General features: G+C 40.8%; 1 protein-coding gene across 1 annotated transcript in view; it reads left to right on the forward strand.

The window, feature by feature from the left end:
* Nucleotides 1-14,412, forward strand: part of LOC133559100 (fibulin-7) — a 53,441-nt gene extending 39,029 nt beyond the window's left edge. The window contains exon 8 of the mRNA XM_061910484.1: nucleotides 3,793-14,412. Within this exon, the coding sequence (XP_061766468.1) occupies nucleotides 3,793-4,165 (373 nt within the window). The 3' untranslated portion in view covers nucleotides 4,166-14,412. The remainder of the gene's footprint in view (nucleotides 1-3,792) is intronic.
* Nucleotides 14,413-26,482: the final 12,070 nt, after the last annotated feature.

The raw sequence follows: 26,482 nt of genomic DNA on the forward strand, positions 1-26,482 counted from the left end.
TTAGTCTTTGCATATACTTATAAGGTTTGTTCAGAAGAGAGGCGGGACTTCTTGCTCTAAGACGAGATAGGATAGCTCTAGTCTCGTCTAGCAATGTTCTATCGAGTCTTTGAGCATGAACCGATAAAGCTGGCTCGGATGTTAATGCTCAAAGACTAGATAGGACAGCTCCAGTCTAGACAGCTGTAGTCTAGTCCAAAATTTGCTTCACTTTTCAGACGATGCAGTCTTTGTTGGTCCTTTTGGAAAGCATTACTAAAGAAAACTGAGGAGCCGATGAGTTGGACTAATCAGTAAAATGCTGTGACTGCAAAGTACAACCACAGCAATATTACGTAATTATCAAAACTGGGCATTATCATTAATATCTTTATTGCAATTGGATTTGGCAAGTGTAGATATGTTGAGGGTATTTCATCCTTGACAACCCTGGAGGGCAGCTCCAAGGAGGGGGAGATGATTGCACGCACGCACACAGAAGCCACATGAAACTGTGTGGTAAAAGCTGCGTAATAGTGACACAAACCATATGTGACAAGAGCATGCACGCTCAGCAGAACCTCACTGGTGAACATTATGTTCGCTTTAATGGGATTCCAATTGCTGAGAAACATTACAACTTCTCTTGTCAAGCCAGGCTGCCTGCTCCAAAGAGCTGAAACACGCTACTGCGCACTCCTACCGAAGCAGCAGCGTGCCAGCAAAAGGAGTGACTGAAGGTTTTGTCTTACAACAGAGGACAAAGCAAAGCATTGCAGACTGCAAACCAAACATGCAAAAATTCTGCTTTCATAACATAATAATGTCCAGTGTTGATTGATCATGTCAGGCCGATATTCATTATGTTTATTATAATAATCGTAGGACTGGACCGTAGAGACAAAAACATGAAACTTGTATTTACCCCCCAGTTTTTCTTTACCCAAGAAACATGATTTTTTTAGGATTTTCGAACAAAAAAATATTGAAAAACCTTCATGCTTGTTACAAACACTTGCTTGATCTTGTAAGTAAGTGCTTGTACATTATGTACAGTATGTGTCACGTCACCTCAAGGCTTTAATGGCTTCTTAACTAACAGGCTCTGTATACTACTTACTCTCCCACAATGTTATTTACATGTATTCATTTACCAGTAGAGTGGAAAAACAAATTGATGTTATACAAACCCAAAACCCAGTGAAGTTGGCACGTTGTGTAAATCGTAAATAAAAACAAAACAATGATTTGCAAATCCTTTTCAACCTATGTTCAATTGAATAGACTGCAAAGACAAGATTTTTAACGTTCGAACTGGAAAACGTAGTTATTTTTTGCAAATATAGATAGATAGATAGATAGATAGATAGATAGATAGATAGATAGATAGATAGATAGATAGATAGATAGATAGATAGTACTTTATTGATTCCTTCAGGAAAATTAAAATTCCAGCAGCAGTGTACAGAATTGAGATCAATTTTTTAAAAAAAGTAAAAAGTAAATAATGGGGGTTTAAATGGAAACAAAATAGAGAAATATTACAATAAGAATAAAAAATCAAAAGCAACAATCCATCCATCCATTTTCTACTGCTTATTCCCTTACAATGAGAATAAAAATATAACAGTAAAATAAGAATACAACAAGAGAAAGTAGGCAGTAGTGACCATGTTATGAAAACGTATTGCACTGTTATTGTTTTGCATCCCCTGTCATCATTGTACCCCTCCGCCCCAGAGAGGAGTTGTACAGTCTAATGGCGTGTGGGACAAAGGAGTTTTTGAGTCTATTAGTCCTGCACTTGGGATGAAGCAGTTTAACACTGAACAGGCTCCTCTGGCTACTGATAAAGCTATGCAGAGGGTGACTGGCATCATCCAGGATGCTCACTAGTTTGTCAACAGTCCTCTTCTCTGCCACCGTCACCAGTGAGTCCAGTTTCATTCCCATTGTAGAACCGGCCCGCCTGATCAGTTTCTCAAGTCTGGAGCTGTCCTTCTTAGATGTGCTGTCGCCCCCAGCACACTACCATGTAGAACAGAACACTGGCAACCACAGACTTGTAGTACATCCACAGGAGTTTTCTACAAATGTTGAAGGAGTGCAGTCTCCTGAGGAAGTACAGCCTGCAACTGTACTGATTATTGTACTTGTAATATTAGCTCATTTGGAATTTGATGCCTGCAACGTGTTTCAAAATAGCTGGCACAAGTAACAAAAAAGACTAAGAAAAAAGTTGAGGAATGCTCATCAAACACTTATTTGGAACATCCCACAGGTGAACGGGCTAATTAGGAACAGGTGGGTGCCAATATTGGGTATAAAAGCATCTTCCGTCAAATGCTCAGTCATTCACAAACAAGGACGGGGCGAGGGTCACCACTTTGTGAACAAATGTGTGAGCAAATTGTCCAACAGTTTAAGGACAACATTTCTCAACGAGCTATTGCAAGGAATTTAGGAATTTTACCATCTATGGTCCGTTGACAGCTGCAGGAAGAACGACACAAGCTCCGCTCATGTTTACGGTAAGAGCCGACTTATTACCACAATTTTTTCCCCGAAACCTGCCGGTTGACATGTGGTCGGGAAACATGTTCGCTTGACTGCTCTGTTCCATATTAAAGCTTCACAACAAACAAAGAAACACCGGCCGTGTTTGTGTTGAAACAGCCGGCCGAAATACACCGCTTTCCACCAACAGCATTCTTCTTTGTAGTCTCCATTATTAATTGAACAAATGGCAAAAGATTCAGCAACACCGATGTCCAATACACTGTGTGATTATGCGATTAAATCGGACGACTTTTAGCCGTGAGTGGTGCTGGGATAAAATGTTCGCTACAACCAATAACGTCACAAGCACGCGTCAACATAAGCGTCATCTCTTCGCGGGAAATTTTAAATTGCAATTTTGTAAACTAAACCGGCCATATTGGCATCCATCCATCCATTGTCTACCGCTTATTCCCTTTTTGGGGTCGCGGGGGGCGCTGGCGCCTATCTCAGCTACAATCGGGCGGAAGGCGGGGTACACCCTGGACAAGTCGCCACCTCATCGCAGGGCCAACACAGATAGACAGACAACATTCACACTCACATTCACACACTAGGGCCAATTTAGTGTTGCCAATCAACCTATCCCCAGGTGCATGTCTTTGGAAGTGGGAGGAAGCCGGAGTACCCGGAGGGAACCCACGCATTCACGGGGAGAACATGCAAACTCCACACAGAAAGATCCCGAGCCTGAATTTGAACCCAGGATTGCAGGAACTTCGTATTGTGAGGCAGACGCACTAACCCCTCTGCCACCGTGAAGCCCGTCTCCATTATTAATTGAAAAAATGGCAAAAGATTCAGCAACACCGATGTCCAGAACACTGTGCAATTATGCGATTAAATCGGACGACTTTTAGCCGTGAGTGGTGCTGGGATAAAATGTTCGCTACAACCAATAACGTCACAAGCACGCGTCAACACAAGCGTCATCTCTTCGCGGGAAATTTAAAATTGCAATTTTGTAAACTAAACCGGCCATATTGGCATGTGTAGCAATTTAATATTTCATCATTGATATATAAACTATCAGACTGCGTGGTGGGTAGTAGTGGGTTTCAGTAGGGCTTTAAAGGTGGCTGAAGAGTGTTTTTGTTGCACATTGTAAGAGTTGTCTTCAGTGTAATGTGGGGCGTAGAACTAGAAACAGACTTCTGAGGATGTGACTGTGGGCCTTCTACTGCACATGACAGCATAACCACACCTGTTGACCATCCCTGCGCCTCTAACAGGATTTGTTTGTTTCCTGTGTAGTCAGTGTGAGAGGAACCCCTGCCCCATGGACAGCCGCTCCTGCAACCTGGCTCCAAAGACGGTCTCCTTCCACTTCCTCTCCCTGCCTTCCAACTTGCAGACACCCGCCACCCTTTTCCGTATGGCCACTGCGGGGGCCCCCGGGCGCGCGGGGCCCGACAGCCTGCGCTTCGGCATCGTAGGAGGAAACTCCCGAGGCACTTTTGTCATGCAGCGCTCGGACAGACAAACCGGCGAGCTGATACTGGTCCAGCAGCTGCGCGGCCCACAGGAGATCAGCGTGGACGTGGACATGTCGGAATATGCCGACCGCACCTTTCAAGCAAAGCATGTGGCCAGAGTCCACATTCTGGTGTCGCCCTACAACTTCTGAGGTACAGATTGTACTGGTCACCTTCATCCCCTCGCAGGCCGAGCCTCGCTTTATTTTGAAGTCAACTGTGCAACTGTCATAATATTCCTATTAGCACAAACAGCAGCATTAGAATGTCACTCAGTTGGATCAGCATCAAACAAATATTATTTGTCATTAGGATGCATGCTTTATTGCTCTAGGACACAGGTGTCAAACTCAAGGCCCGGGGACCAATTCTATCCCGCCACATGATTGCAATGTAACCCGCCACATCATTTTACTGTTGACCGCCACATTTTAAAGTGCCTCGTCCAATTATTTTGATATGGCCTACCACTTAATTTTTATTGTGGTCCTTCACGTCATTTTACGTGGCCCTCCACATCATTTTACTGTAAACAGACAAATTTAAAGTGCCCCGTCTAATAATTTTTATTGTGGCCTACCACTTAATTTTTAATCGTGGCCCTTCACGTCATTTTATGTGGCCGTCCACGTCATTTTACTGTAAACAGCCAGATTTTAAAGTGCCCCGTCTAATAATTTTGATGTGGCCTACCACAGCATGGTTATTGTGGCCCTCCAGATCATTTTATGTGGCATACAACATCATTTAATTATAGACCGCCACATTTTAAAATGGCTCGTCAGATAATTTTGAGGTGGCCTACCACTTAAATTTTACAGTTGCCCTTCACGTCATTTTAAGTGGCCCTCCACGTTATTTTACTGTACACAGTCAGTTTTAAAGTGCCACGTCTAATAATTTTGTTGTGGCCTACCACAGCATGGTTATTGTGGCCCTCCAGATCATTTTATGTGGCCCGCAACATCATTTAACTATAGACCGCCACATTTTAAAGTGCCTCGTCCAATAATTTTAAATGGCCTACCACTTCCTTTTTAATTGTGGCCCTCCACGTTATTTTACTGGAAACAGACAGTTTTAAAGTGCCCCGTCTAATAATTTGGTCGTGGCCTACCACAGCATGGTTATGTGGCCCTCCAGATCATTTTATGTGGCATGCAACATCATTTAATTATAGACCGCAACATTTTAAAATGGCTCGTCCAATAATTTTGAGGTGGCCTACCACTTAATTTTTACTGTAGCCCTTAACATCATTTTACGTGGCCCTCCACGTCATTTTACTGTACACAGTCAGTTTTAAAGTGCCCCGTCTAATAATTTTGTTCTGGCCTAGCACAGCATGGTTATCGTGGCCCTCCAGATCATTTTATATGGTCCGCAACATCATTTAACTATAGACTGCCACATTTTAAAGTGCCTCGTCCAATAATATTTAAGTGGCCTACAACTTAATTTTTATTTTGGCCCTTTACGTAATTTTCTGTGGCCCTCCACATTATTTTACTGGAAACAACCAGTTTTAAAGTTTTTAATTATAGACCGCCACATTTTAAAGTGCCTCCTCAAATAATTTTGAAGTAGCCTACCACTTAATTTTATTGTGGCCCTCCACGTCATTTTACTGTAGACAGCTAGTTTTAAATTGCCCTGTCCAATAATTTTGAGTTGGTCTACCACATCATGTTTATTGTGGCCCTCCACGTCAATTTATGTGGCCCGCAACATCATTTTCCTGTAGATCACCACATTTTAAAGTGCCCAGTCCAATCATTTTGAAGTGGCCTACCACATCATGTTTATTGTGGCCCTCCACGTAATTTTTTTGTGGCTCGCAACATAATTTTCCTGTAGAGCACCAAATTTTAAAGTGCCCCGTTCAAAAATGTTGATGTAGCCCTCCACATCATTTTAAAGTAGCCCTCCACGTAATTTAAAGGCCTACTGAAATGAGATTTTCTTATTTAAACGGGGATAGCAGGTCCATTCTATGTGTCATACTTGATCATTTCGCGATATTGCCATATTTTTGCTGAAAGGATTTAGTAGAGAACATCCACGATAAAGTTTGCAACTTTTGGTCACTAAAAGAAAAGCCTTGCCTTTACCGGAAGTATGTGCGCGTGACGTCACGAGTTGCAGGGCTCCACACATATTCCCATTGTTTTTAATGGGAGCCACCAGCAGTAAGAGCAATTCGGACCGAGAAAGCGACAATTTCCCCATTAATTTGAGCGAGCATGAAAGATTTGTGAATTAGGATATTGATAGTGAAGGAATAGAAAAAAATAAATAAAAAGTTTTTTAAAAAAGGGACGGCTCCGGGCGACGGCAGTGTGAGCGTTTCAGATGTAATTAGACACATTTACTAGGATAATTCTGGAAGATCCCTTATCTGCTTATTGTTTTAATAGTGTTTTAGTGAGATTTTAAAGATTGTAAAATAAAGACTGTAAACACATACCTCGAGGTCGGATGGCTGCGGTGAACACACACTGTCTCAGAGAGAAACCGAGGAGCCAAGCTCACAGCTGCTGTGGGACGACAAATAATCCACTGATGTCTTGGGTAAGATATGTATCACAATTTCGCCATCCAAAAACATGCTGGTTGATGTAGAGAAAACATGTTCGCTGCTTCACAACGAACAAGGAAACACCGGCTGTATCTGGGTGCTAAAGACAGCTGCAATCCACCGCTTTCCACCAAAAGCATTCTTCTTTATAGTCTCCATTATTAAATGAACAAATTGCAAAAGATTCAGCAACACAGATGTCCAGAATACTGTGTAATTATGCGATTAAAGGAGACGACTTTTAGCTGTGTGTCGTGCAGCGCTATTTCCTTACAGTCAGTGACGTCACGCGTATGCGTCATCGTTCCACGACGTTTTCAACAAGAAACTCGTTTTAAAGTGGCCCTCCACGTCACTTTATGTTGTCCACCACATCATTTTTACTGTAGCCTCCAACGTTTTAAAGTGCCCCGTCCAGTAATTTTAAATTGGCCTACCACATTATTTTATTGTGGCCCACTATATCATTTTGATGTGGCCCTCTACGTAATTTTTTGGTCCGCCACGTCATTTAAGCGGCCCAATTTGTCATTATGGGGACCACGAAAGGCTGGAAATAAAAAAAGCTCTTTCTGGCAAAATGTATTAATTCTGTCAACTTTGACAGACAAATGTTGCACATGCGATTGCCAACTGTATGTTCTACACTTCAATATTATCTGATGTTCCAAGTATTTATTTTGGTTATCAAAAGTAAACACTTCAATATCTGCCTGTCATCCTGACACACAATTTCAAAACATGCTATCCATCGGTCTACAAAAATCAAAAACAGTTTCCTTTGCAAATTGAATGACAAGGCAAAGACAAAGTTTATACTCCCATCTATTCACTCTTTCATGTGGCCCTCTGAGGGGCAGCTATAATTGCCTAGTGGCCCCCACTAAAAATTTGTTTGACACCCATGCTCTAGGAAGATTGAACTATTTTAAATAGGGATCTTCCGATCAGGGTTTTATGCAGCCAACTCCGATACAGATCATCCATGAGTGATATCGGCCGATATTAATACAGATATCGATCTCATGTATTACCTGTATTTTTTCCATTCATTAATAGTAAGTGCAATTGAAAGTTTAACGATATTTAAACTTGTTCCGTATTCCATCCATCCATCCATTTTCTACCGCTTATTCCCTTTCGGGGTCGCGGGGGGCGCTGGCGCCTATCTCAGCTACAATCGGGCGGAAGGCGGGGTACACCCTGGACAAGTCGCCACCTCATCGCAGGGCCAACACAGATAGACAGACAACATTCACACTCACATTCACACACCAGGGCCAATTTAGTGTTGCCAATCAACCTATCCCCAGGTGCATGTCTTTGGAAGTGGGAGGAAGCCGGAGTACCCGGAGGGAACCCACGCATTCACGGGGAGAACATGCAAACTCCACACAGAAAGATCCCGAGCCTGGATTTGAACCCAGGACTGCAGGAACTTCGTATTGTGAGGCAGACGCACTAACCCCTCTGCCACCGTGAAGCCCAATATATAAATATTTAAACTTGTTCCGTATTATCTTTTGTTATATACACTTGAATTAAAAAATTGTCAATTGTGAACAATAACTAAACAAAAGAAAAAATCACTATCTACTACTCATTAACAAAACAACCCACAAATTATTTTGAGGGAATAAAAATATTGCTATAATCACTCTAGGGCAGCACGGTGGAACAGGGGTTAGTGCATGTGCCTCACAATACAAAGGTGCTGAGTAGTCCTGAGTTCAATCCCGTGCTCGGGTTTTTTCTGTGTGGAATTTGCATGTTCTCCCCGTGACTGCGTGGGCTCCCTCCGAGTACTCCAGCTTCCTCCCACCTCCCAAAACATGCACCTGGCGATAGGTTGATTGGCAACACTAAATTGGTCCTAGTGTGTGAATGTGAGTGTGAATGTTGTCTGTCTATCTGTGTTGGCCCTGCAATGAGGTGGCGACTTGTCCAGGGTGTACCCCGCCTTCCGCCCGAATGCAGCTGAGATAGGCTCCAGCACCCCCCGCGACCCCAAAAGGGACAAGCGGTAGAAAATGGATGGATGGATAATCACTCTAGAGCAGGGGTCTCAGATGTTATTTTGCGGCCCCCACCTTAATATGAAAGTCTAATGTTAGTGCGGCCTGTGAGTTTTATATGAATGGCGCTTGACAGCGTTGTGTCATTTGGGTCCAAAATGGCTCTTTCAACATTCTGGGTTGCCTACCCTGCGTTAGTGGAAAAGCACCAAATGAATCAACGCGACAGAGACGTTAGCATGGAGACGAGGGTTTTCTTACATGCCCGGCTTCAGTCAAACTGCAACACCTGTCTGTCGGTAATAACAGTCCCCGATAACCTGGACCAAGTCAAACCGTTATTTGTAGAGATATCCGATAATATCGGACTGCCGATACTTTCGGCCGATAAATGCTTTAGAACATGGGTGTCAAACTCTGGCCCGCGGGCCAGATTTGGCCCGCCGTGTAATTTAATTTGGCCCTTGAGGCAATAATAAACTAACATTAGAGCTGGCCCGCCGGTATTATACAGTGGCGGTGCCGCTGTATCACCGCATTCAACGCTAATTCTCATACTTGCCGACCCTCCTGATTTTTCCAGGAGAATCCCGAATTTCAGTGCCCCCCCCCCCAAAAAATCTCCCGGGGCAACCATTCTCCCGAATTTCCACCCGGACAACAATATTGGGGGCGTGCCTTAAAGGTACTGCTTTTAGCATCCTCTACAACCTGTCGTCACGTCCGCTTTTCCTCCATACAAACAGTGTGCCGGCCCAGTCACGTAATATATGCGGCTTCTACACACACACAAGTGAATGCAAGGCATGGTCAACAGCCATACAGGTCACACTGAGGGTGGCCGTATAAACAACTTTAACACTGTTACAAATATGCGCCACACTGTGAACTCACACCAAACAAGAATGACAAACACATTTCGGGAGAACATATGCACCGTAACACAACATCAACACAACAGAACAAATACCCAGAACCCCTTGTTGCACTAACTCTTCCGGGACGCTACAATATACACCCCCGCTAACAACAAAACTCGATTTTGCATGTCACTATAAAGTTATATAAGCCTTGCTTGTTCAATATTCAATGCAAAACTTGTTTGGGTCCCTATTAAAAGGTTAAGTTGTTCAACTTTGGCCCGCGGCTTTGTTCAGTTTAGAATTTTGGCACACTCTGTATTTGAGTTTGACACCCCTGCTTTAGAATGTAATATCGGAAATTATGGGAATCAGTTTCAAAAGGTAAAATGTATGACTTTTTAAAACGCCGCTGTACGGAGTGGTACACGGACGTAGGGAGAAGTACAGAGCGCCAATAAACCTTAAAGGCACTGCCTTTGCGTACCGGCCCAGTCTCGTAATATCTACGGCTGACGGCGGCTTTAACAGACACGCACAAGTGACTGCATGGCAAACTTGGTCAACAGCCATACAGGTCACACTGAGGGTGGCCGTAAAAACGACTTTGTTACAAATATGCGCCACACTGTGAACCCACACCAAACAAGAATGACAAACACATTTCGGGAGAACATACGCACCGTAACACAACATAAACACGACAGAACAAATACCCAGATCCCCTTGCAGCACTAACTCTTCAGGGACGCTACAATATTTTCTTTTCTTGCGGCCCGGCCTCACCCAGACTCTGCATCCAGTGGCCCCCAGGTGAATTGAGTTTGAGACCCCTGCTCTAGAGCATCGCTTATAAACTGATACCGCCTTTAATACCAACACTACAAATGTCTAGATCAGTCCGCCCTCCTCTTACAATGCTGACACACCAACAGTTATTAGATTAACCTCTCCCTAGACCAGGAGATAGGCTCCAGCACCTCCCGCGACCGCAAAAGGGACAAGCGGTAGGAAATGGATGGATGGATAGACCAGGTGTGTCCAAAGTGCGGCCCGCAGCTCGAGTTTTGTTGGCCTGTAGCCAACTCTCGGAACAAACAGTGAAAATGTACAAAAAAAAAGAATGGGGAAAAAAGCTGAAATGGTAATACTAAATAACTAATAATAATATAATTTGTGGCCTATACTAACACAAAGCTGGGACTAAGTTTTGGCTTTAAATATATTTAATGTCTGTTTTCAGCATTGTATTTTACAAAATAAAAAAATATCAAAATGGCCCCCGAACACTTTGACTTTTCCATATGCGGCCTTCGGTGAAAAAAGTTTAGACACCCCTGCTCTAGACTTATATTAATCTACTTCTACATTTCTGTGGTTTCGTTTACACTTCTTTAACTTTACCAAGCACTTATTTGTGTGGCAGTATAGCTCCGTTGGTAGAGGGGCCGTGCCAGCAACTTGAGGGTTCCGGGTTCAATTCCCGCTTTCGCCATCCTAGTCACTGCCGTTGTGTCCTTGAGCAAGACACTTTACCCACCTGCTCCCAGTGCCACCCACACTGGTTTAAATGTAACTTAGATATTGGGGTATCACTATGTAAAGTGCTTTGAGTCACTAGAGAAAATAAAATTCACTTCATTTCTTGGTTTTGTTTAACGCTAGTTTAGTTGTTAGCATGCCCGCTACTTGCTTGTTTAACCTTATCCTCCAATGACAGTAATACAGATATTAAAGGGGAACATTATCACCAGACCTATGTAAGCGTCAATATATACCTTGATGTTGCAGAAAAAAGACCATATGTTTTTTTTAACCGATTTCCGAACTCTAAAAGGGTGAATTTGGCGATTTAAAGGCCTTACAATTGACGTGACGTGACGTCACAACATGAAGCAATCCGCCATTTTCTCAATCTTATTACACGCACCAAGTCAAATCAGCTCTGTTATTTTCAGTTTTTTCGACTGTTTTCCCGTACCTTGGAGACATCATTCCTCGTCGATGTGTTGTCGGAGGGTGTAACAACACGAACAGGGACGGATTCAAGTTGCAACTGTGGTCAAAAGATGCGAAAGTCCCTCGTTTGTTCTGCACACTTCACCAAAGACAGCTATGCTACGACAGAGATGGCAAGAATGTTTGGATATCCTGCGACACTCAAAGCAGATGCATTTCCAACAATAGAGTCAACGAAATCTGCAATATTGGAAAATAGACCACCACTGAATCTGCCGGAGTGCGTGAGCTATTCAGGGGCAGACGAGCGAGGTAAACCCCCTGGATGTCTTGGCTAAGAGGGGATTTATGCCACTTTTTTTTCTGTCTCATTTTGTCTACCAAACTTATATTGTTGTGCATGAATGCACAAAGGTGAGTTTTGTTGATGTTATTGACTTATGTGGAGTGTGCTAATCAGACATATTTGGTCACGGCATGACTGCAAGCTAATCGATGCTAACATGCTATTTAGGCTAGCTGTATATACATATTGCATCATTACGCCTCATTTGTAGCTATATTTGCATCCAGCTTTTCCCTCCACCCACATTTAAAGCCAAACAAACACATACCAATCGTTGGTTAGAAGGCGCTGTCTGTGCTGATATGGCTCAATAGCTTCAGTTTCTTCTTCAATTTCGTTTTCGCTACCTGCCTCAACACTCCAACCATCCGTTTCAATACATGCGTAATCTGTTGAATCGCTTACGCCGCTGAAATCCGGGTCTGAATCCGAGCTAATATCGCTATACCTTTCTGTGCTATCCGCCATGTTTGTTTCTGGTGGTTTCACGCTGTGACGTCACAGGACAATAGACGGGTGGATATACCGATGGTGAAAATCAGGCACTTTGAAGGAGTTTTTCGGGATATTGCGTGATGGGTAAAATTTGGAGAAAAACTTTGAAAAAAAAAATCAGTCACTGGGAACTGATTTTTATTGGTTTTAACCCTTCAGAAATTGTGATAATGTTCTCCTTTAAGGAATGCAGTTCATTTGCAGTAATGGAAGGGATTACTACTAGCTTAGGGAAGAGTCTCCGCTGTATGCAGATACATGATTAGTTGCTAGCCACTTGTCAGACGGGGGACTAAAGATAAATACTGTGTCAGCCAGAGGGGATTGCCTTTTTATATCGACAATAAAAGTCATTAATCAGCAACGGATATCCCATACTTTCTCACAAAAATTGTTCGATACCGATCGGCACATCCTTAATTTTAATATATCTAATACAAAAGCAAAATAAATAAGAAAGAAAAGTTACGGTACCTGCCTGGAACTTTTCCACAGAAATATATAGTATCTAGGGGTGTAACGGTACGTGTATTTGTATTGAACCGTTTCGGTACGGGGGTTTCGGTTCGGTTCGGAGGTGTACCGAACGAGTTCCACACGGACATATTAAGTAGGCACCGCACGTTGTGTAAACAATGCACCATGAATTGATTTACGTGGACCCCGATTTAAACAAGTTGAAAAATGTATTCGGGTGTTACCATTTAGTGGTCAAATTGTACGGAATCTACTAATAAAAGTTTCAATCAATCAAAAAAAACAACAACACATGGCATGCTAGCAACGACTGGGCTATGATAGACTGACCACACCTCCTCTTTTCACCAGACATGTCCTCTTTTGCGGGGCTGTCCGGGTGGAGTTTCTTAAATGCCTCTAATGTCCAGCATTTTAAGTTAGGGTTGCGTGTATTTTCAATGTACGTTCAGGGTTAAGAAGGGGTTAAAAACAAAACAAAAAAAGTGGTGGATGCAGCAGCATTAGTGAGGGCGGGGCAGGGACAGAGAGAGTTACGTATGATAAACGCGCATGCGTCCCCAGGCTCTGCTTTTTATCCATGGATTTATCAGATTTTATTTTTTATTATCTATAGCAGGGGTGTCAAAAGTGTGCCATTTGCGGCCCACAGCTAATGTTTTAAAGGCCCACGGCGCATTCTAAAAATATTGTTAAAAATAAACAAAAACATAAACAAAAGTGAAATAAAAAAGCTTAAAGGCTAAATGTAATTTAGAAAAAGTTGCAACCTTGACTAATAAAACAAAGCTGTTTTTTTTTTTCTTTCAAACTGTCATTGCTCAAAACATAATATTGAATCAAAATCAATGTTATTATGAATTATTGACCTATCCAAGGTTTCCATTACTTCACATCAAATATTCCACCAAGAAAAATATTTTTGGTGGAAGATTTAGAAAATTTGTTAAATAAATAACAAAAAAAATTTATATTGTGTTGTTTTCATACTGTACCGAAAATGAACCGGACCGTGACCTCTGAACCAAGGTACGTACCCAACCGAAATTTTTGTGTACCGTTACACCCCTATAGTATCTCACAAAAATTAGTGATTTTACCAACCGTTTTGTTACGGTATATTTTCTCAAGGGGCAATACTTTAAAAATGACCGTGGATACATTTTAGTGTAGTCAGTGTATCAATGTACTATCCTCTTAAAATAGTCAACACACAACTATCGTTTTTTTTTTGTTTTTTTTTTTTTACAATGCTTAGACAACTTGATGTCATCATTACTGATGAAAAGTCTGGGGCTGCATGAGTGCCACTGGGGAGCTGTGGTTCACAGAGGGAATTCCAACACAAACTGACATTCTGACACACCATACGTTAGGACACAATGTGTACATTCCACTATGAGGTGTAAGCTGTACGTGGACTACTTTACTTTTACACTACCAGTACTTTAAACTTCACTTCTATTGTATTGCACCCTGAGAAGATATAATAAATAGTTGTTTAACTGTTTATCATCACATTGCAACATATTAATGATAAATACCTACTTTTATATTTTGGATATGTATATCATATTGTTTATCCATTAAGGGAGTAATGTTTTTAAGCGCAGGGCATGTAACCTTTCATAAAGTATTCATAAATGAAATAAAGTCAGCGTAAACCTTGCTTTGTTAGTCACCTCACTTGTCATTTTTTCCATTTAAGTAGAAGCATATAAAGCAAAACCATTCTGATTAATGAACCCTGGATAGTTGTTCAAAACTTTGTATGGATGACAAGGGCGCAGCTAACTGTCAACTACAGTGGGGCAAAAAAGTATTTAGTCAGCCACCGATTGTGCAAGTTCTCCCACTTAAAATGATGACAGAGGTCTGTAATTTTCATCATAGGTACACTTCAACTGTGAGAGACAGAATGTGAAAAAAAATCCAGGAATTCACATTGTAGGAATTTTAAAGAATTTATTTGTAAATTATGGTGGAAAATAAGTATTTGGTCAACCATTCAAAGCTCTCACTGATGGAAGGAGGTTTTGGCTCAAAATCTCACGATACATGGCCCCATTCATTCTTTCCTTAACATGGATCAATCGTCCTGTCCCTTTAGCAGAAAAACAGCCCCAAAGCATGATGTTTCCACCCCCATGCTTCACAGTAGGTATGGTGTTCTTAGGATGCAACTCAGTATCCTTCTTCCTCCAAACACAATGAGTTGAGTTTATACCAAAATGGATACATGGAGGATACGGCAGAGGATTGGGAGAATGTCATGTGGTCAGATGAAACCAAAATAGGACTTTTTGGTATAAACTCAACTCGTCGTGTTTGGAGGAAGAAGAATACTGAGTTGCATCCCAAGAACACCACACCTACTGTGAAGCATGGGGGTGGAAACATCATGCTTTGGGGGCTGTTTTCTGCTAAGGGGACACGACGATTGATCCGTGTTAAGGAAAGAATGAATGGGGCCATGTATCGTGAGATTTTGAGCCAAAACCTCCTTCCATCAGTGAGAGCTTTGAATGGTTGACCAAATACTTATTTTCCACCATAATTTACAAATAAATTCTTTAAAAATCCTACAATGTGAATTCCTGTATTTTTTTTTTCACATTCTGTCTCTCACAGTTGAAGTGTACCTATGATGAAAATTACAGACCTCTGTCATCATTTTAAGTGGGAGAACTTGCACAATCGGTGGCTGACTAAGTACTTTTTTGCCCCACTGTATGTCCAAAAACCAAAACACACATCATCTCACTGTCTTGTTTGATAGCGAAATAAGAGTCTAATGTTCAACACCTGTGTTCTCTTTCTTGCCCTTCTGTCCTCTCACATTTCTATTCAGGGCTTTGCATTTGCAATAAAATGAAATACCGTGGTTCCTGGAGGGGGTGAATGTGATGAAAACCATAACGTGCTGCTGCTCAGAACGTGACAACATGCTTTCATGGCCGACATGATTTCCTCCTTTAAACACATGAGACGTCTGAGCTTGTTCAAACTGACATTGGATTGCTATTTTCAGGAATAAGATACGTGTTTGCAGGTGAGACATCAGATTATCAGGTCAGCGACGGGCATGTTTTGCTTTTTCTTGAACTATTTTTTTTTTGCCACACTTGGTGCAAAAGATGGGCCGACATAACGAGAGACATGCACAAACATTGCAAGACATTAAATGATAAATGATAAATGGGTTGTACTTGTATAGCGCTTTTCTACCTTCAAAGTACTCAAAGCGCTTTGACACTACTTCCACATTTACCCATTCACACACACATTCACACACTGATGCAGCATTACCATGTTTCATAAGCGCTAAGCAATACGATTACCGTATTTTACGCACTAACAGGCGTTACTTTTTCCCTACGTTTTGAACCCTGCGCTAACTTTCCTAAAGTTTTGTATTCAAAAAATAGATTTCATAGAACAGTGGTTCTCAACCTTTTTTCAGTGATGTACCCCCTGTGAACATTTTTTTAAATTCAAGTACCCCCTAATCAGAGCAAAGCATTTTTGGTTGAAAGAAAGAGATCAAGAAGTAAAATACAGCACTATGTTATTAGTTTCTGATTTATTAAATTGTATAACAGTGCAAAATATTGCTCATTTGTCGTGGTCTTTCTTGAACTATTTGGAAAAAAATATATAAAAATAACTAAAAACTTGTTAAAAAATAAACAAGTGATTAAATTATGAATAACGATTTCTACACAGAGAAGTAATCATCAACTTAAAGTGCCCTCTTTGGGGATTGTAATAGAGATCCATCTGGATTCATGAACTTAATTCTAAACATGTCTTCACAAAAAAATAAATCTTTAACATCAATATTTATGGCATATGTCCACAAAAAAATTAGCTGTCAACAATGAATATTGCATTTTTGCATTTCTTTTCACAGTTTATGAACTTACATTCATATTTTGTTTAAGTATTATTCAATAAATATATCTATAAAAGATTTTTGGATTGTTGCTATTTTTAGAATATTTTTGAAAAATCTCACGTACCCCTTGGCATACCTTCAAGTACCCCCGAGGGTACGCGTACCCCCCATTTGAGAACCACTGTCATAGAACATCGACAGAGACACTGAAAAGGTGTGTTATTGCTTGTGCTATGATGCCATCTTTTAGACGAGTTCGCTCACTGCAGATGCTGCGTGTTGAGAATGTGCTTCCTGCTTCATTCCTGGAACCGGAAACATATTCATCCATAGCGTTTCTGCTCGAAACAATTCTTTGTTCATCCCTCCAAACAAGGTTTGTAAATTTTACAATGTACCTAAAACAATTCATACTTACTAAACCGCCCCATGTGTGCGGACAGTAGGAGTCTATTGATGCATACTTGCACGTGCTATTGTAATGCAATCAAGCTAGCGTCAATAGCATTAGCTAATATGCTAACACGTTTACAAGTGTCTGGTATTATTAACTTAAAAACACATTCTTTTTATATCGTTTCGGTTTTGTAAATCCACCAAAACATCACCGTCTGTTTAGCTGATTGTAGAGCTAGCTTCCGCGGCTAGTGGGTTCATGACAAGGAGTTTAGTTTGATCAGCTGTTTTACTGTCTTGTGACAGGCACTGTTTGGAAACAATTAAGGTATGTAAATAAACATGTACAAAACTTTTCGTTCTGGTACGTATCAACGGCTTAGTTGCGGCTAAAATATGTAAACATATTTATTTATTCTACAATTTAGTGGGTGCGGCTTTAACACCGGTGTCCTTTATATTAATTTTGTGTTATGATCCGATGTCCGGATCATACCCATATTCTAATTTTTGTTCCCATTTTGGTATCACTCTGTTGTTTGACGTACTTATTTACTGTTTGCTTTGTCACCATGGTTGTTTATTAGTTCCACCTGCTACTCTCGGTTCCCGCACACCTGTTACTATTGAGTGCTACCTTATTTAAGCTTGCCCCTTTTCGTTCTTCTGCTTGGGATCCCAATTTGCCTTCGCACAACAAGTGACGACTACTTTGTATGTATATTCTCGCTAGCTTACACGGTATGCCTTTGTTTTATTCTAGCTCTCATGCTAATGGTTTGTTTTCCCTTTTTTGTGCCTTCGTGCCAAGTTTAGTTTTTCAGTTTGTATTCCTAGCTTCCATGCTAGCGCCATTTGTTTGCCTTTCTATTAGCACCAGTGTTTTTGTTCTAGGCACGGCGTGGCGCAGTGGTAGAGTGGCCGTGCGCAACCCGAGGGTCCCTGGTTCAAATCCCACCTAGTACCAACCTCATTACGTCCGTTGTGTCCTGAGCAAGACACTTCACCCTTGCTCCTGATGGGTGCTGGTTGGCGCCTTGCATGGCAGCTCCCTCCATCAGTGTGTGAATGTGTGTGTGAATGGGTAAATGTGGAAGTAACGTCAAAGCACTTTGAGGACCTTGAAGGTAGAAAAGCGCTATACATGTACAACCCATTTATCATTTAGCCTGTTTTACTCCTTTAATAAATCCTTTATTTCTTACCTCAAGCTGTGTTCTTGCCCGACGCATCCTTGGAAGAACGAACCTGGCATCGTTTTGCCACACAAGTCTCACATCTTGGGCTTTTTGTAGTTTTTGTGTGACACTTATTTAAAAAAAAAATCAACCATTCCCATCAAGGGAAGTTAGATGACCCGAGGGTGGCCAAAGTGTGGCCGGGGGGAAAGGTTGTCTATTGGCTCTCAGCATATTCTGAAAACAAAATGAATTAATTAGGAATTTTATATATTTGATTATTATTCCAGGTTTGTGCACGTCTTGGCAAAACACCAGCTGGAATGTAAGGGCAAGCTTAAACGAAGGCTTTGTCGATCCACAGTGCAAAGCCGCTTCTAAAAGGTACTAATTTGCACCTCCATAACAGAAAATACACTAAGTTTCTTCCAAGTATTATTATCACTGGAGGACTAGAGGAAAAGGAATGGCTAAATATGTTGCACACGCACACCGAACAGGACAACACTAGAAGCCAACCACTAAAGCTTCAATGTATGTTAAGTAGGAGTGATCGATCCAGATGTCTATGCCATCGATACCTAGTATAGCATGTGATTGATTTAAACTGATCAGATTGATATTTGTCATTTACCTGTTCTTATTGTGAAATAATCATTGTTTGTTTTTGTTATTGTTTACAAAGTCAGGGAGTACGTCTTAAGATACAGGAAAGATTTGAGGGCAAAACCCAAATTATTTAAATGGGAGCCAAAAGTATTTTTTTATTTTGTTTAGTTATTGTGCACTAGCTGTGACGATTGCGCATGCCGGGTGTTGGTGGGATCCCGGAATGCAAAGAAAGCAAGCGACCTGCAGGAAGAAAGTCTTTTAATTAGAAACCAGGCAGAAAAAGGTAATAAAAGGTCTAGCAGGAACTCAAAACAACAGAACACTTTGACATGCACTTAAAGAGGAACATTATCACCAGACCTATGTAAGTGTCAATATATACCTTGATGTTGCAGAAAAAAGAGAATATATATTTTTTAACAGATTTCCGAACTCTAAATGGGTGAATTTTGGCGAATGAAACGCCTTTCTATTATTCGCACTCGGAGCGATGACGTCACGTGACGTCACCTAGGTAGTCAATCCGCCATTTTCTCAAACACATTACAAACACCAAGTCAAATCAGCTCTGTTATTTTCCGTTTTTTCGACTGTTTTCCGTACCTTGGAGACATCATGCCTTGTCGGTGTGTTGTGACAACACGATCAGGGACGGATTCAAGTTGACTTACGTGCTAACATGCTATTTAGGCTAGCTGTATGTACATTTGTACATACAAATTTAATGCCACAAATTTAAAGTACACCTACATTTAATGCCAAAAAGACACTTACCAATCGACGGATTTAAGTTGCTCCAGTGTCACAAGATGCGGAAGTCCCGATTGTTTGGTCTGCACATTTTACCGGCGATGCTAAGGCAGACATGGCACAGAGATGTATGGATATCCTGTAGATGCATTTCCAACGATAAAGTCAACGAAATCTCAAAGGTAAGTATTGTTGATGTTAGACATATTTGGTCGCGGCACGACTACCAGCTAATCGATGCTAACATGCTATTTAGGCTAGCTGTATGTACATTTGTAGCTATATTTGCATCCAGCCTTTCCCTGCACCCACATTTGATGCCAAACAAACACTTACCAATTGACGGATTTAAATTGCTCCAGTGTCACAAGATGCGAAAGTCCCGATCGTTTGGTCTGCACATTTTACCGGCGATGCTAAGGCAGACATGGCACAAAGATGTATGGATAACCTGCGCCACTCAATCGTTGGTTAGAAGGCGATCGCCGAATAGCGTCAATAGCTATTCGCTCAATAGCTTCAGTTTCTTCTTCAATTTTGTTTTGGCTATCTGCCTCCATACTCCAACCATCCGTTTCAATACATGCGTAATCTGTTGAATCGCTTAAGCCGCTGAAATCCGAGTCTGAATCCGAGCTAATGTCGCTATATCTTGCTGTGCTATCCGCCATGTTGGCATCACTGGATGACGTCACAGGAAAATTGACGGTGGCTTCATAGATAGCGAAAATCAGGTACTTTAAAGCCTTTTTTCGGGATATTCCATGATGGGTAAAATTTTGAAAGAAACTTCGAAAAATAAAATAAGCCACCTGGAACTGATTTTTATTGGTTTATACCCTTCTGAAATTGTGATAATGTTCCCCTTTAATAATGCACCAGTACTTAAGGACTGTTTACGAAACTCTAAATTCAATAAGGTAAGCGTAATAAAATGTGTTTTTGATTATTATAGAATTTGCTAAAAATGTTTTCAATTTTATAATACATTGTCAAAATATCGCATCGTCACTTGAAATTGGATTGGATCTGAAGCTATAAACATTTTGTTAATTTAAATGTTAATTTCCTTTACCATCTATTCTAAAAGCTTAACTAGTTCAGCAGATATTGACCAACATTTGACTGGTTTTTGCTTCTTTGTTGCACAAAATGTAATAAAGTTTTCACCACATCTTTCATGTTTTTTAGTTTGCAACTTTCAATGGAAAGAGTTTAGACAACTCTGACCTAAAAACAGGCGCATGTTTTTTTTTTTTAATTCAATAAGATCTCAGTTGTTATCAAAATTAGTGTTTTCTAGGCTTTAACTTATCACACTTTTAGGAAGAATAATAATTTATGACTAAAAATTGCAATTTCAGTAGCAATCGCGTGTGAACACGGAAAGTTGAAGCCTAACTGAAATACTAACAGTTAGCACGATAGCCAGAAAGTGTCATGTAAACAGAGAATAAACAGTAAGCATATGTCAAGTACTGAATGACTGAGGTATATACTTTCAAAAATAGCGAAAAAAAACTAATTTGCTAATGTTAGCATGCTAACAGTACGATAGCATCAAGTATCACAATATATGACACTGAGGCTTATATGTACAATAGCTAAAAAGGCTTGCATGCTATTGTTAGCATACTTTAAGTTTGAAAATATTTGATTCTGAAGTGTATACCTGCAAAATTAATAAAAGAAAGTTAGCATGCTTATGTCGGCATGGTAAAAGTTAGCATATGTCAAGTACCAAAATGTATGACTCTGAGGTGTATAAAGTACAGGCCAAAAGTTTGGACACACTTTCTCATTTCAATGCATTTTCTTTATTTTCATAACCTGTGAAGTGAAAACCCTTTCAGGTGACTACCTCTTGAAGCTCATCGAGAGAATGCCAAGAGTGTGCAAATCAGTAATCAGAGCTAAAGGTGGCTATTTAAAAAAAAAACTAGAATATAAAACATGTTTTCAGTTACCGTATTTCCTTGAATTTCCGCCGGGGCGCCAATTAATTTAAAACCTCTTCTCACTCCTGCGCTTACCAAAGGCATGCGGTAAAAGTAAGCATGCGCTAATTATTTTAAAACATCTTCTCACTCCGGCACTTACCAAAAGCATGCAGTAAAAATTTGAGTGTGATGTAAGGATACCATCATGAAAAGCAGATTTAATCGGCAGATGACTTTATGAAGTTCTTTAATAAGAAAATTGAACTTATTAGAAAGGAGATTAAAGACAATGCGTACCAGTTACAACTGGGTTCTATTAACACAGATACGACTGTATATACGGCGGATATTGCAAATATCCAAAATAGTTTCTCGTTTTGATGAAATAACATTAGAAGAATTGTTACGTGTAAATGGAATAAAACAAACAACATGTTTACTTGACCCACTTCCTGGGAAACTTATCAAGGAGCTTTTTGTATTATTAGGTCCATCAGTGCTAAATATTATAAACCTATCACTTTCCTCGGGCACTTTTCCCCTAGCATTCAAAAAGCGGTTATTCATCCTCTTCTTAAAAGACCTAACCTCGATCCTGACCTCATGGTAAACTACCGACCGGTGTCTCACCTTCCCTTTATTTCGAAAATCCTCGAAAAAATTGTTGCAGAGCAGCTAAATGAACACTTAGCGTTTAACAATGTATGTGAAACCTTTCAATTCGGTTTCAGGGCAAATCACTCGACTGAGACAGCCCTCGCAAAAGTGACTAATGATCTATTGCTAACGATGGATTCTGATGCGTCATCTATGTTGCTGCTCTTCGATCTTAGCGCTGCTTTCGATACCGTCGATCATAATATTTTATTAGAACGTATCAAAACACGAATTGGTATGTCAGACTTAGCCCTGTCTTGGTTTAACTCTTATCTTACTGACAGGGTGCAGTGCGTCTCCCGTAACAATGTGACCTCGGACTACATTAAGGTAACGTGTGGAGTTCCCCAGGGTTCGGTCCTTGGCGTCACCCAGCGGCAGCCGTCATACGCAAATACGGTGTTAGCTTTCACTGTTATGCTGATGACACCCAACTCTACATGCCCCTAAAGCTGACCAACACCCTGGATTGTAGTCAACTGGAGGCGTGTCTTATAGAAATTAAACAATGGATGTCCGCAAATTTTTTGCAACTTAACGCCAAAAAAACGGAAATGCTAATTATCGGTCCTGCTAGACACCGACCTCCATTTAACAATACAACTTTAACATATGACAACCAAATAATAAAACAAGGCGACTCGGTAAAGAATCTGGGTATTATCTTCGACCCAACTCTCTCCTTTGAGTCACACATTAAAAGCGTTACTAAAACGGCCTTCTTTCATCTCCGTAATATCGCTAAAATTAGCTCCATTTTGTCCACTAAAGACGCCGAGATCATTATCCATGCGTTTGTTACGTCTCGCCTCGACTACTGTAACGTATTATTTTCGGGTCTCCCCATGTCTAGCATTAAAAGATTACAGTTGGTACAAAATGCGGCTACTAGACTTTTGACAAGAACAAGAAAGTTTGATCACATTACGCCTGTACTGGCTCACCTGCACTGGCTTCCTGTGCACTTAAGATGTGACTTTAAGGTTTTACTAATTACGTATAAAATACTACACGGTCTAGCTCCAGCCTATCTTGCCGATTGTATTGTACCACATGTCCCGGCAAGAAATCTGCGTTCAAAAGACTCCGGCTTATTAGTGATTCCCAAAGCCCAAAAAAAGTCTGCGGGCTATAGAGCGTTTTCCGTTCGGGCTCCAGTACTCTGGAATGCCCTCCCGGTAACAGTTCGAGATGCTACCTCAGTAGAAACATTTAAGTCTCACCTTAAAACTCATCTGTATACTCTAGCCTTTAAATAGACCTCCTTTTTTGACCAGTTGATTTGCCGCTTCTTTTCTTTTTTCTCCTATGTCCCCCCCTCCCTTGTGGAGGGGGTCCGGTCCGATGACCATGGATGAAGTACTGGCTGTCCAGAGTCGAGACCCAGGATGGACCGCTCGTCGGGACCCAGGAAGGACCACTCGCCTGTGTATCGGTTGGGGACATCTCTACGCTGCTGATCCGCCTCCACTTGGGATGGTTTCCTGTGGACGGGACTCTCGCTGCTGTCTTGGATCCGCTTTGAACTGAACTCTCGCGGTTGTGTTGGAGCCACTATGGATTGAACTTTCACAGTATCATGTTAGACCCGCTCGACATCCATTGCTTTCGGTCCCCTAGAGGGGGGGGTTGCCCACATCTGAGGTCCTCTCCAAGGTTTCTCATAGTCAGCATTGTCACTGGCGTCCCACTGGATGTGAATTCTCCCTGCCCACTGGGGGTGAGTTTTCCTTGCCCTTTTGTGGGTTCTTCCGAGGATGTCGTAGTCGTAATGATTTGTACAGTCCTTTGAGACATTTGTGATTTAGGGCTATATAAATAAACATTGATTGATTGAAAAAAAACTATGGTCTTACCTTCACTTGTAAATATAGTCCATGCCAACTCCTTCTGATCAAAAGCAACGATAACTTGTTTATAGAAGTCTTCCTTATCTTTCTTCAGTTTTAAAAGTCTCTCTGTCTCGATGGAGATCTTCCTTTATTACCTCCTCCAGCACACATCACGTCACTCATTTCATTTCTTCTGCAGCCAAGTAGTCCCGAGAAGGATCACTAGCGCCCTCTACCACCAGGAGGCGGGAGTCATTTAATGACTCTTATTTGACACACGCAGCTACGGTATTGTGACGGTCTTAAGCCATCGTCTTGGGGGTTCCCAGGACCACCAAGGAAGGACATGGCTTAGACCCGGCGGTAATACTAAGCATGCGTTAATTATTTTGCGAAGCGAGTTTGACCCGGCAGTAATTCAAGGCAGGCGCATACTATATGCCCGTCTGCAATTTAAGGAAATACAGTATTTCACAAGTAACTCCACGTGTTCATTCAGTGTCACGAAAAAAAAGAAAACGCATTGAATGAGGACAAGATGTGTCCAAACTTTTGGCCTGTACTGTATGTGCAAAATTAGCTAAAAAAAAAAATAGCATGCTAACTAGGGCTGTGAATCTCTGGGTGTCCCAGGACTCGATTCAATATCGATTCTTGGGATCACGATTCGATAATATACCGATTTTTTCGATTCGATTTGATTCTCGATTCAAAAAAGATTTGTTTCCCGATTTAAAAGGATTCTGTAGTCATTCAATACATAGGATTTCAGCAGGATCTACCCCAGTCTGCTGACATGCTAGCAGAGTAGTAGATTTTTGTAAAAAGCTTTTATAATTGTAAAGGACAATGTTTTATCAACTGATTGCAATAATGTAAATTTGTTTTAACTATTAAACGAACCAAAAATTTGACTTATTTTGTCTTTGTGAAAACATTGGACACAGTGTGTTGTCAAGCTTATGAGATGCGATGCAAGTGTAAGCCACTGTGACACTTTTTTTTTAATTTTTATAAATGTTTAAGAATAATGTCAATGAGGGATTTTTAATCACTGCTATGCTGAAATTATAACTAATATTGATACATTTTTGTTTCACGACTTTTGGTTTGTTTTGTGTTGTGTTTGTGTCTCCTCAATTGCTCTGTTTATTGCAGTATTGAGTGTTGCTGGCCAGGTTTGGTTTTGGAATTGGATTGCATTGTTAAGGTATTGCTGTGTAGTGGTTTGTTGGATTGATTAAAAAAAAAAAAATCGATTTTTAAAAAATTAAAATCGATTCTGAATCGCACAACATAGACAATTCGATTTGTATTCGAATCGATTTTTTCCCGCACCCCTAATGCTAACAATTAACAAGTGTCCCGTACCAAAATATGATTCTGAGGTGTATCTATGCAAAAATAGTTCAAAGAAAAAAATGAGGCTAGCAGCTAGTGTTAAGGAAGGCAGCATTTTGACTTTGGAATGGTTTGAATCGCTTGAGAAACATGTGAAAAGTAGAAAAAAAAAAATTCACTTTGAACGGCAAAACATGTCCTGGAAAATGTGTGATTTTTTTGGGGAAAATAAAAAAAAATGGTAGCACTCCTGTCATGAATGAGCCAAACATTTTGAAAGTTAAAAGCTTTGAAAAATGTGGGAAAAGAAGGCGACGAAAAGTAGTGTGGAATAATAATTAGCACACATAACACCTTTGTCATTCATCACTACACCTTTAGTGTTTTTTGACAATTAAAATGAGTGTTTAGCTTATTTTTATGCTTGTAACGCTGTCAAAAGTGTGGAAATTCCGCTTTTAAGCTCAATTTACAGTTGTTTCTCTTTCCAAAACTTCTGGGAAATATTGTTTGGAGATCAGAACAAATCAGAAGCTCCATTGTTTGTTTTCAAGCCTTGTCCACATTTTGCATCCATTGTGCGAGGGAGACTTGTTGCCAGAGACAATTAGAGCACGCCACTTTCTGACACAACCCATTCGCTGCAGAGAAACATGGGCGAGAAGGCCTTGAGGTAAAGCCAGGCTCTAGTGTGCTTTGGCCCGCCTGTCGTATCGAGGTCTCAAACCCGCGGTGGCTTGCAGTGTGCCAAACTCACAGGGGAGGACAAAATAAGTGAGAAACCGCTAAAAGGCAAATTGATGTGGTTGACTTCAATCCTCTGAGGAGCAGTGCAACTCAGTGACCTTCTTTACATGCTCGGTGTAAACATGGGAAATATTATCGGATACGCACACTTTGGAATCATACTTTTTTTTTTCATGAAAATGAGTTAACAGATGGTGGAAATCTGTGATGTTTTGATTCATCAAAAAAATATGGGGCGTCAATGAGACGTCTATTATCACATTGTTGCCGTTGAGCGTCAGGCTTGTTCTCACTGGACTAAGGATGGGAAGATGTCATAAATTTGACTTGTTGGTGGAACAAATAAGATCAGATTAAAACATCTGGTCGTACTTGCTAGCATTAGCTT

This window comes from Nerophis ophidion, linkage group LG09 (assembly GCF_033978795.1).
Source record: "Nerophis ophidion isolate RoL-2023_Sa linkage group LG09, RoL_Noph_v1.0, whole genome shotgun sequence".
In the NCBI taxonomy this organism is placed as follows: Eukaryota; Metazoa; Chordata; class Actinopteri; order Syngnathiformes; family Syngnathidae; genus Nerophis; species Nerophis ophidion.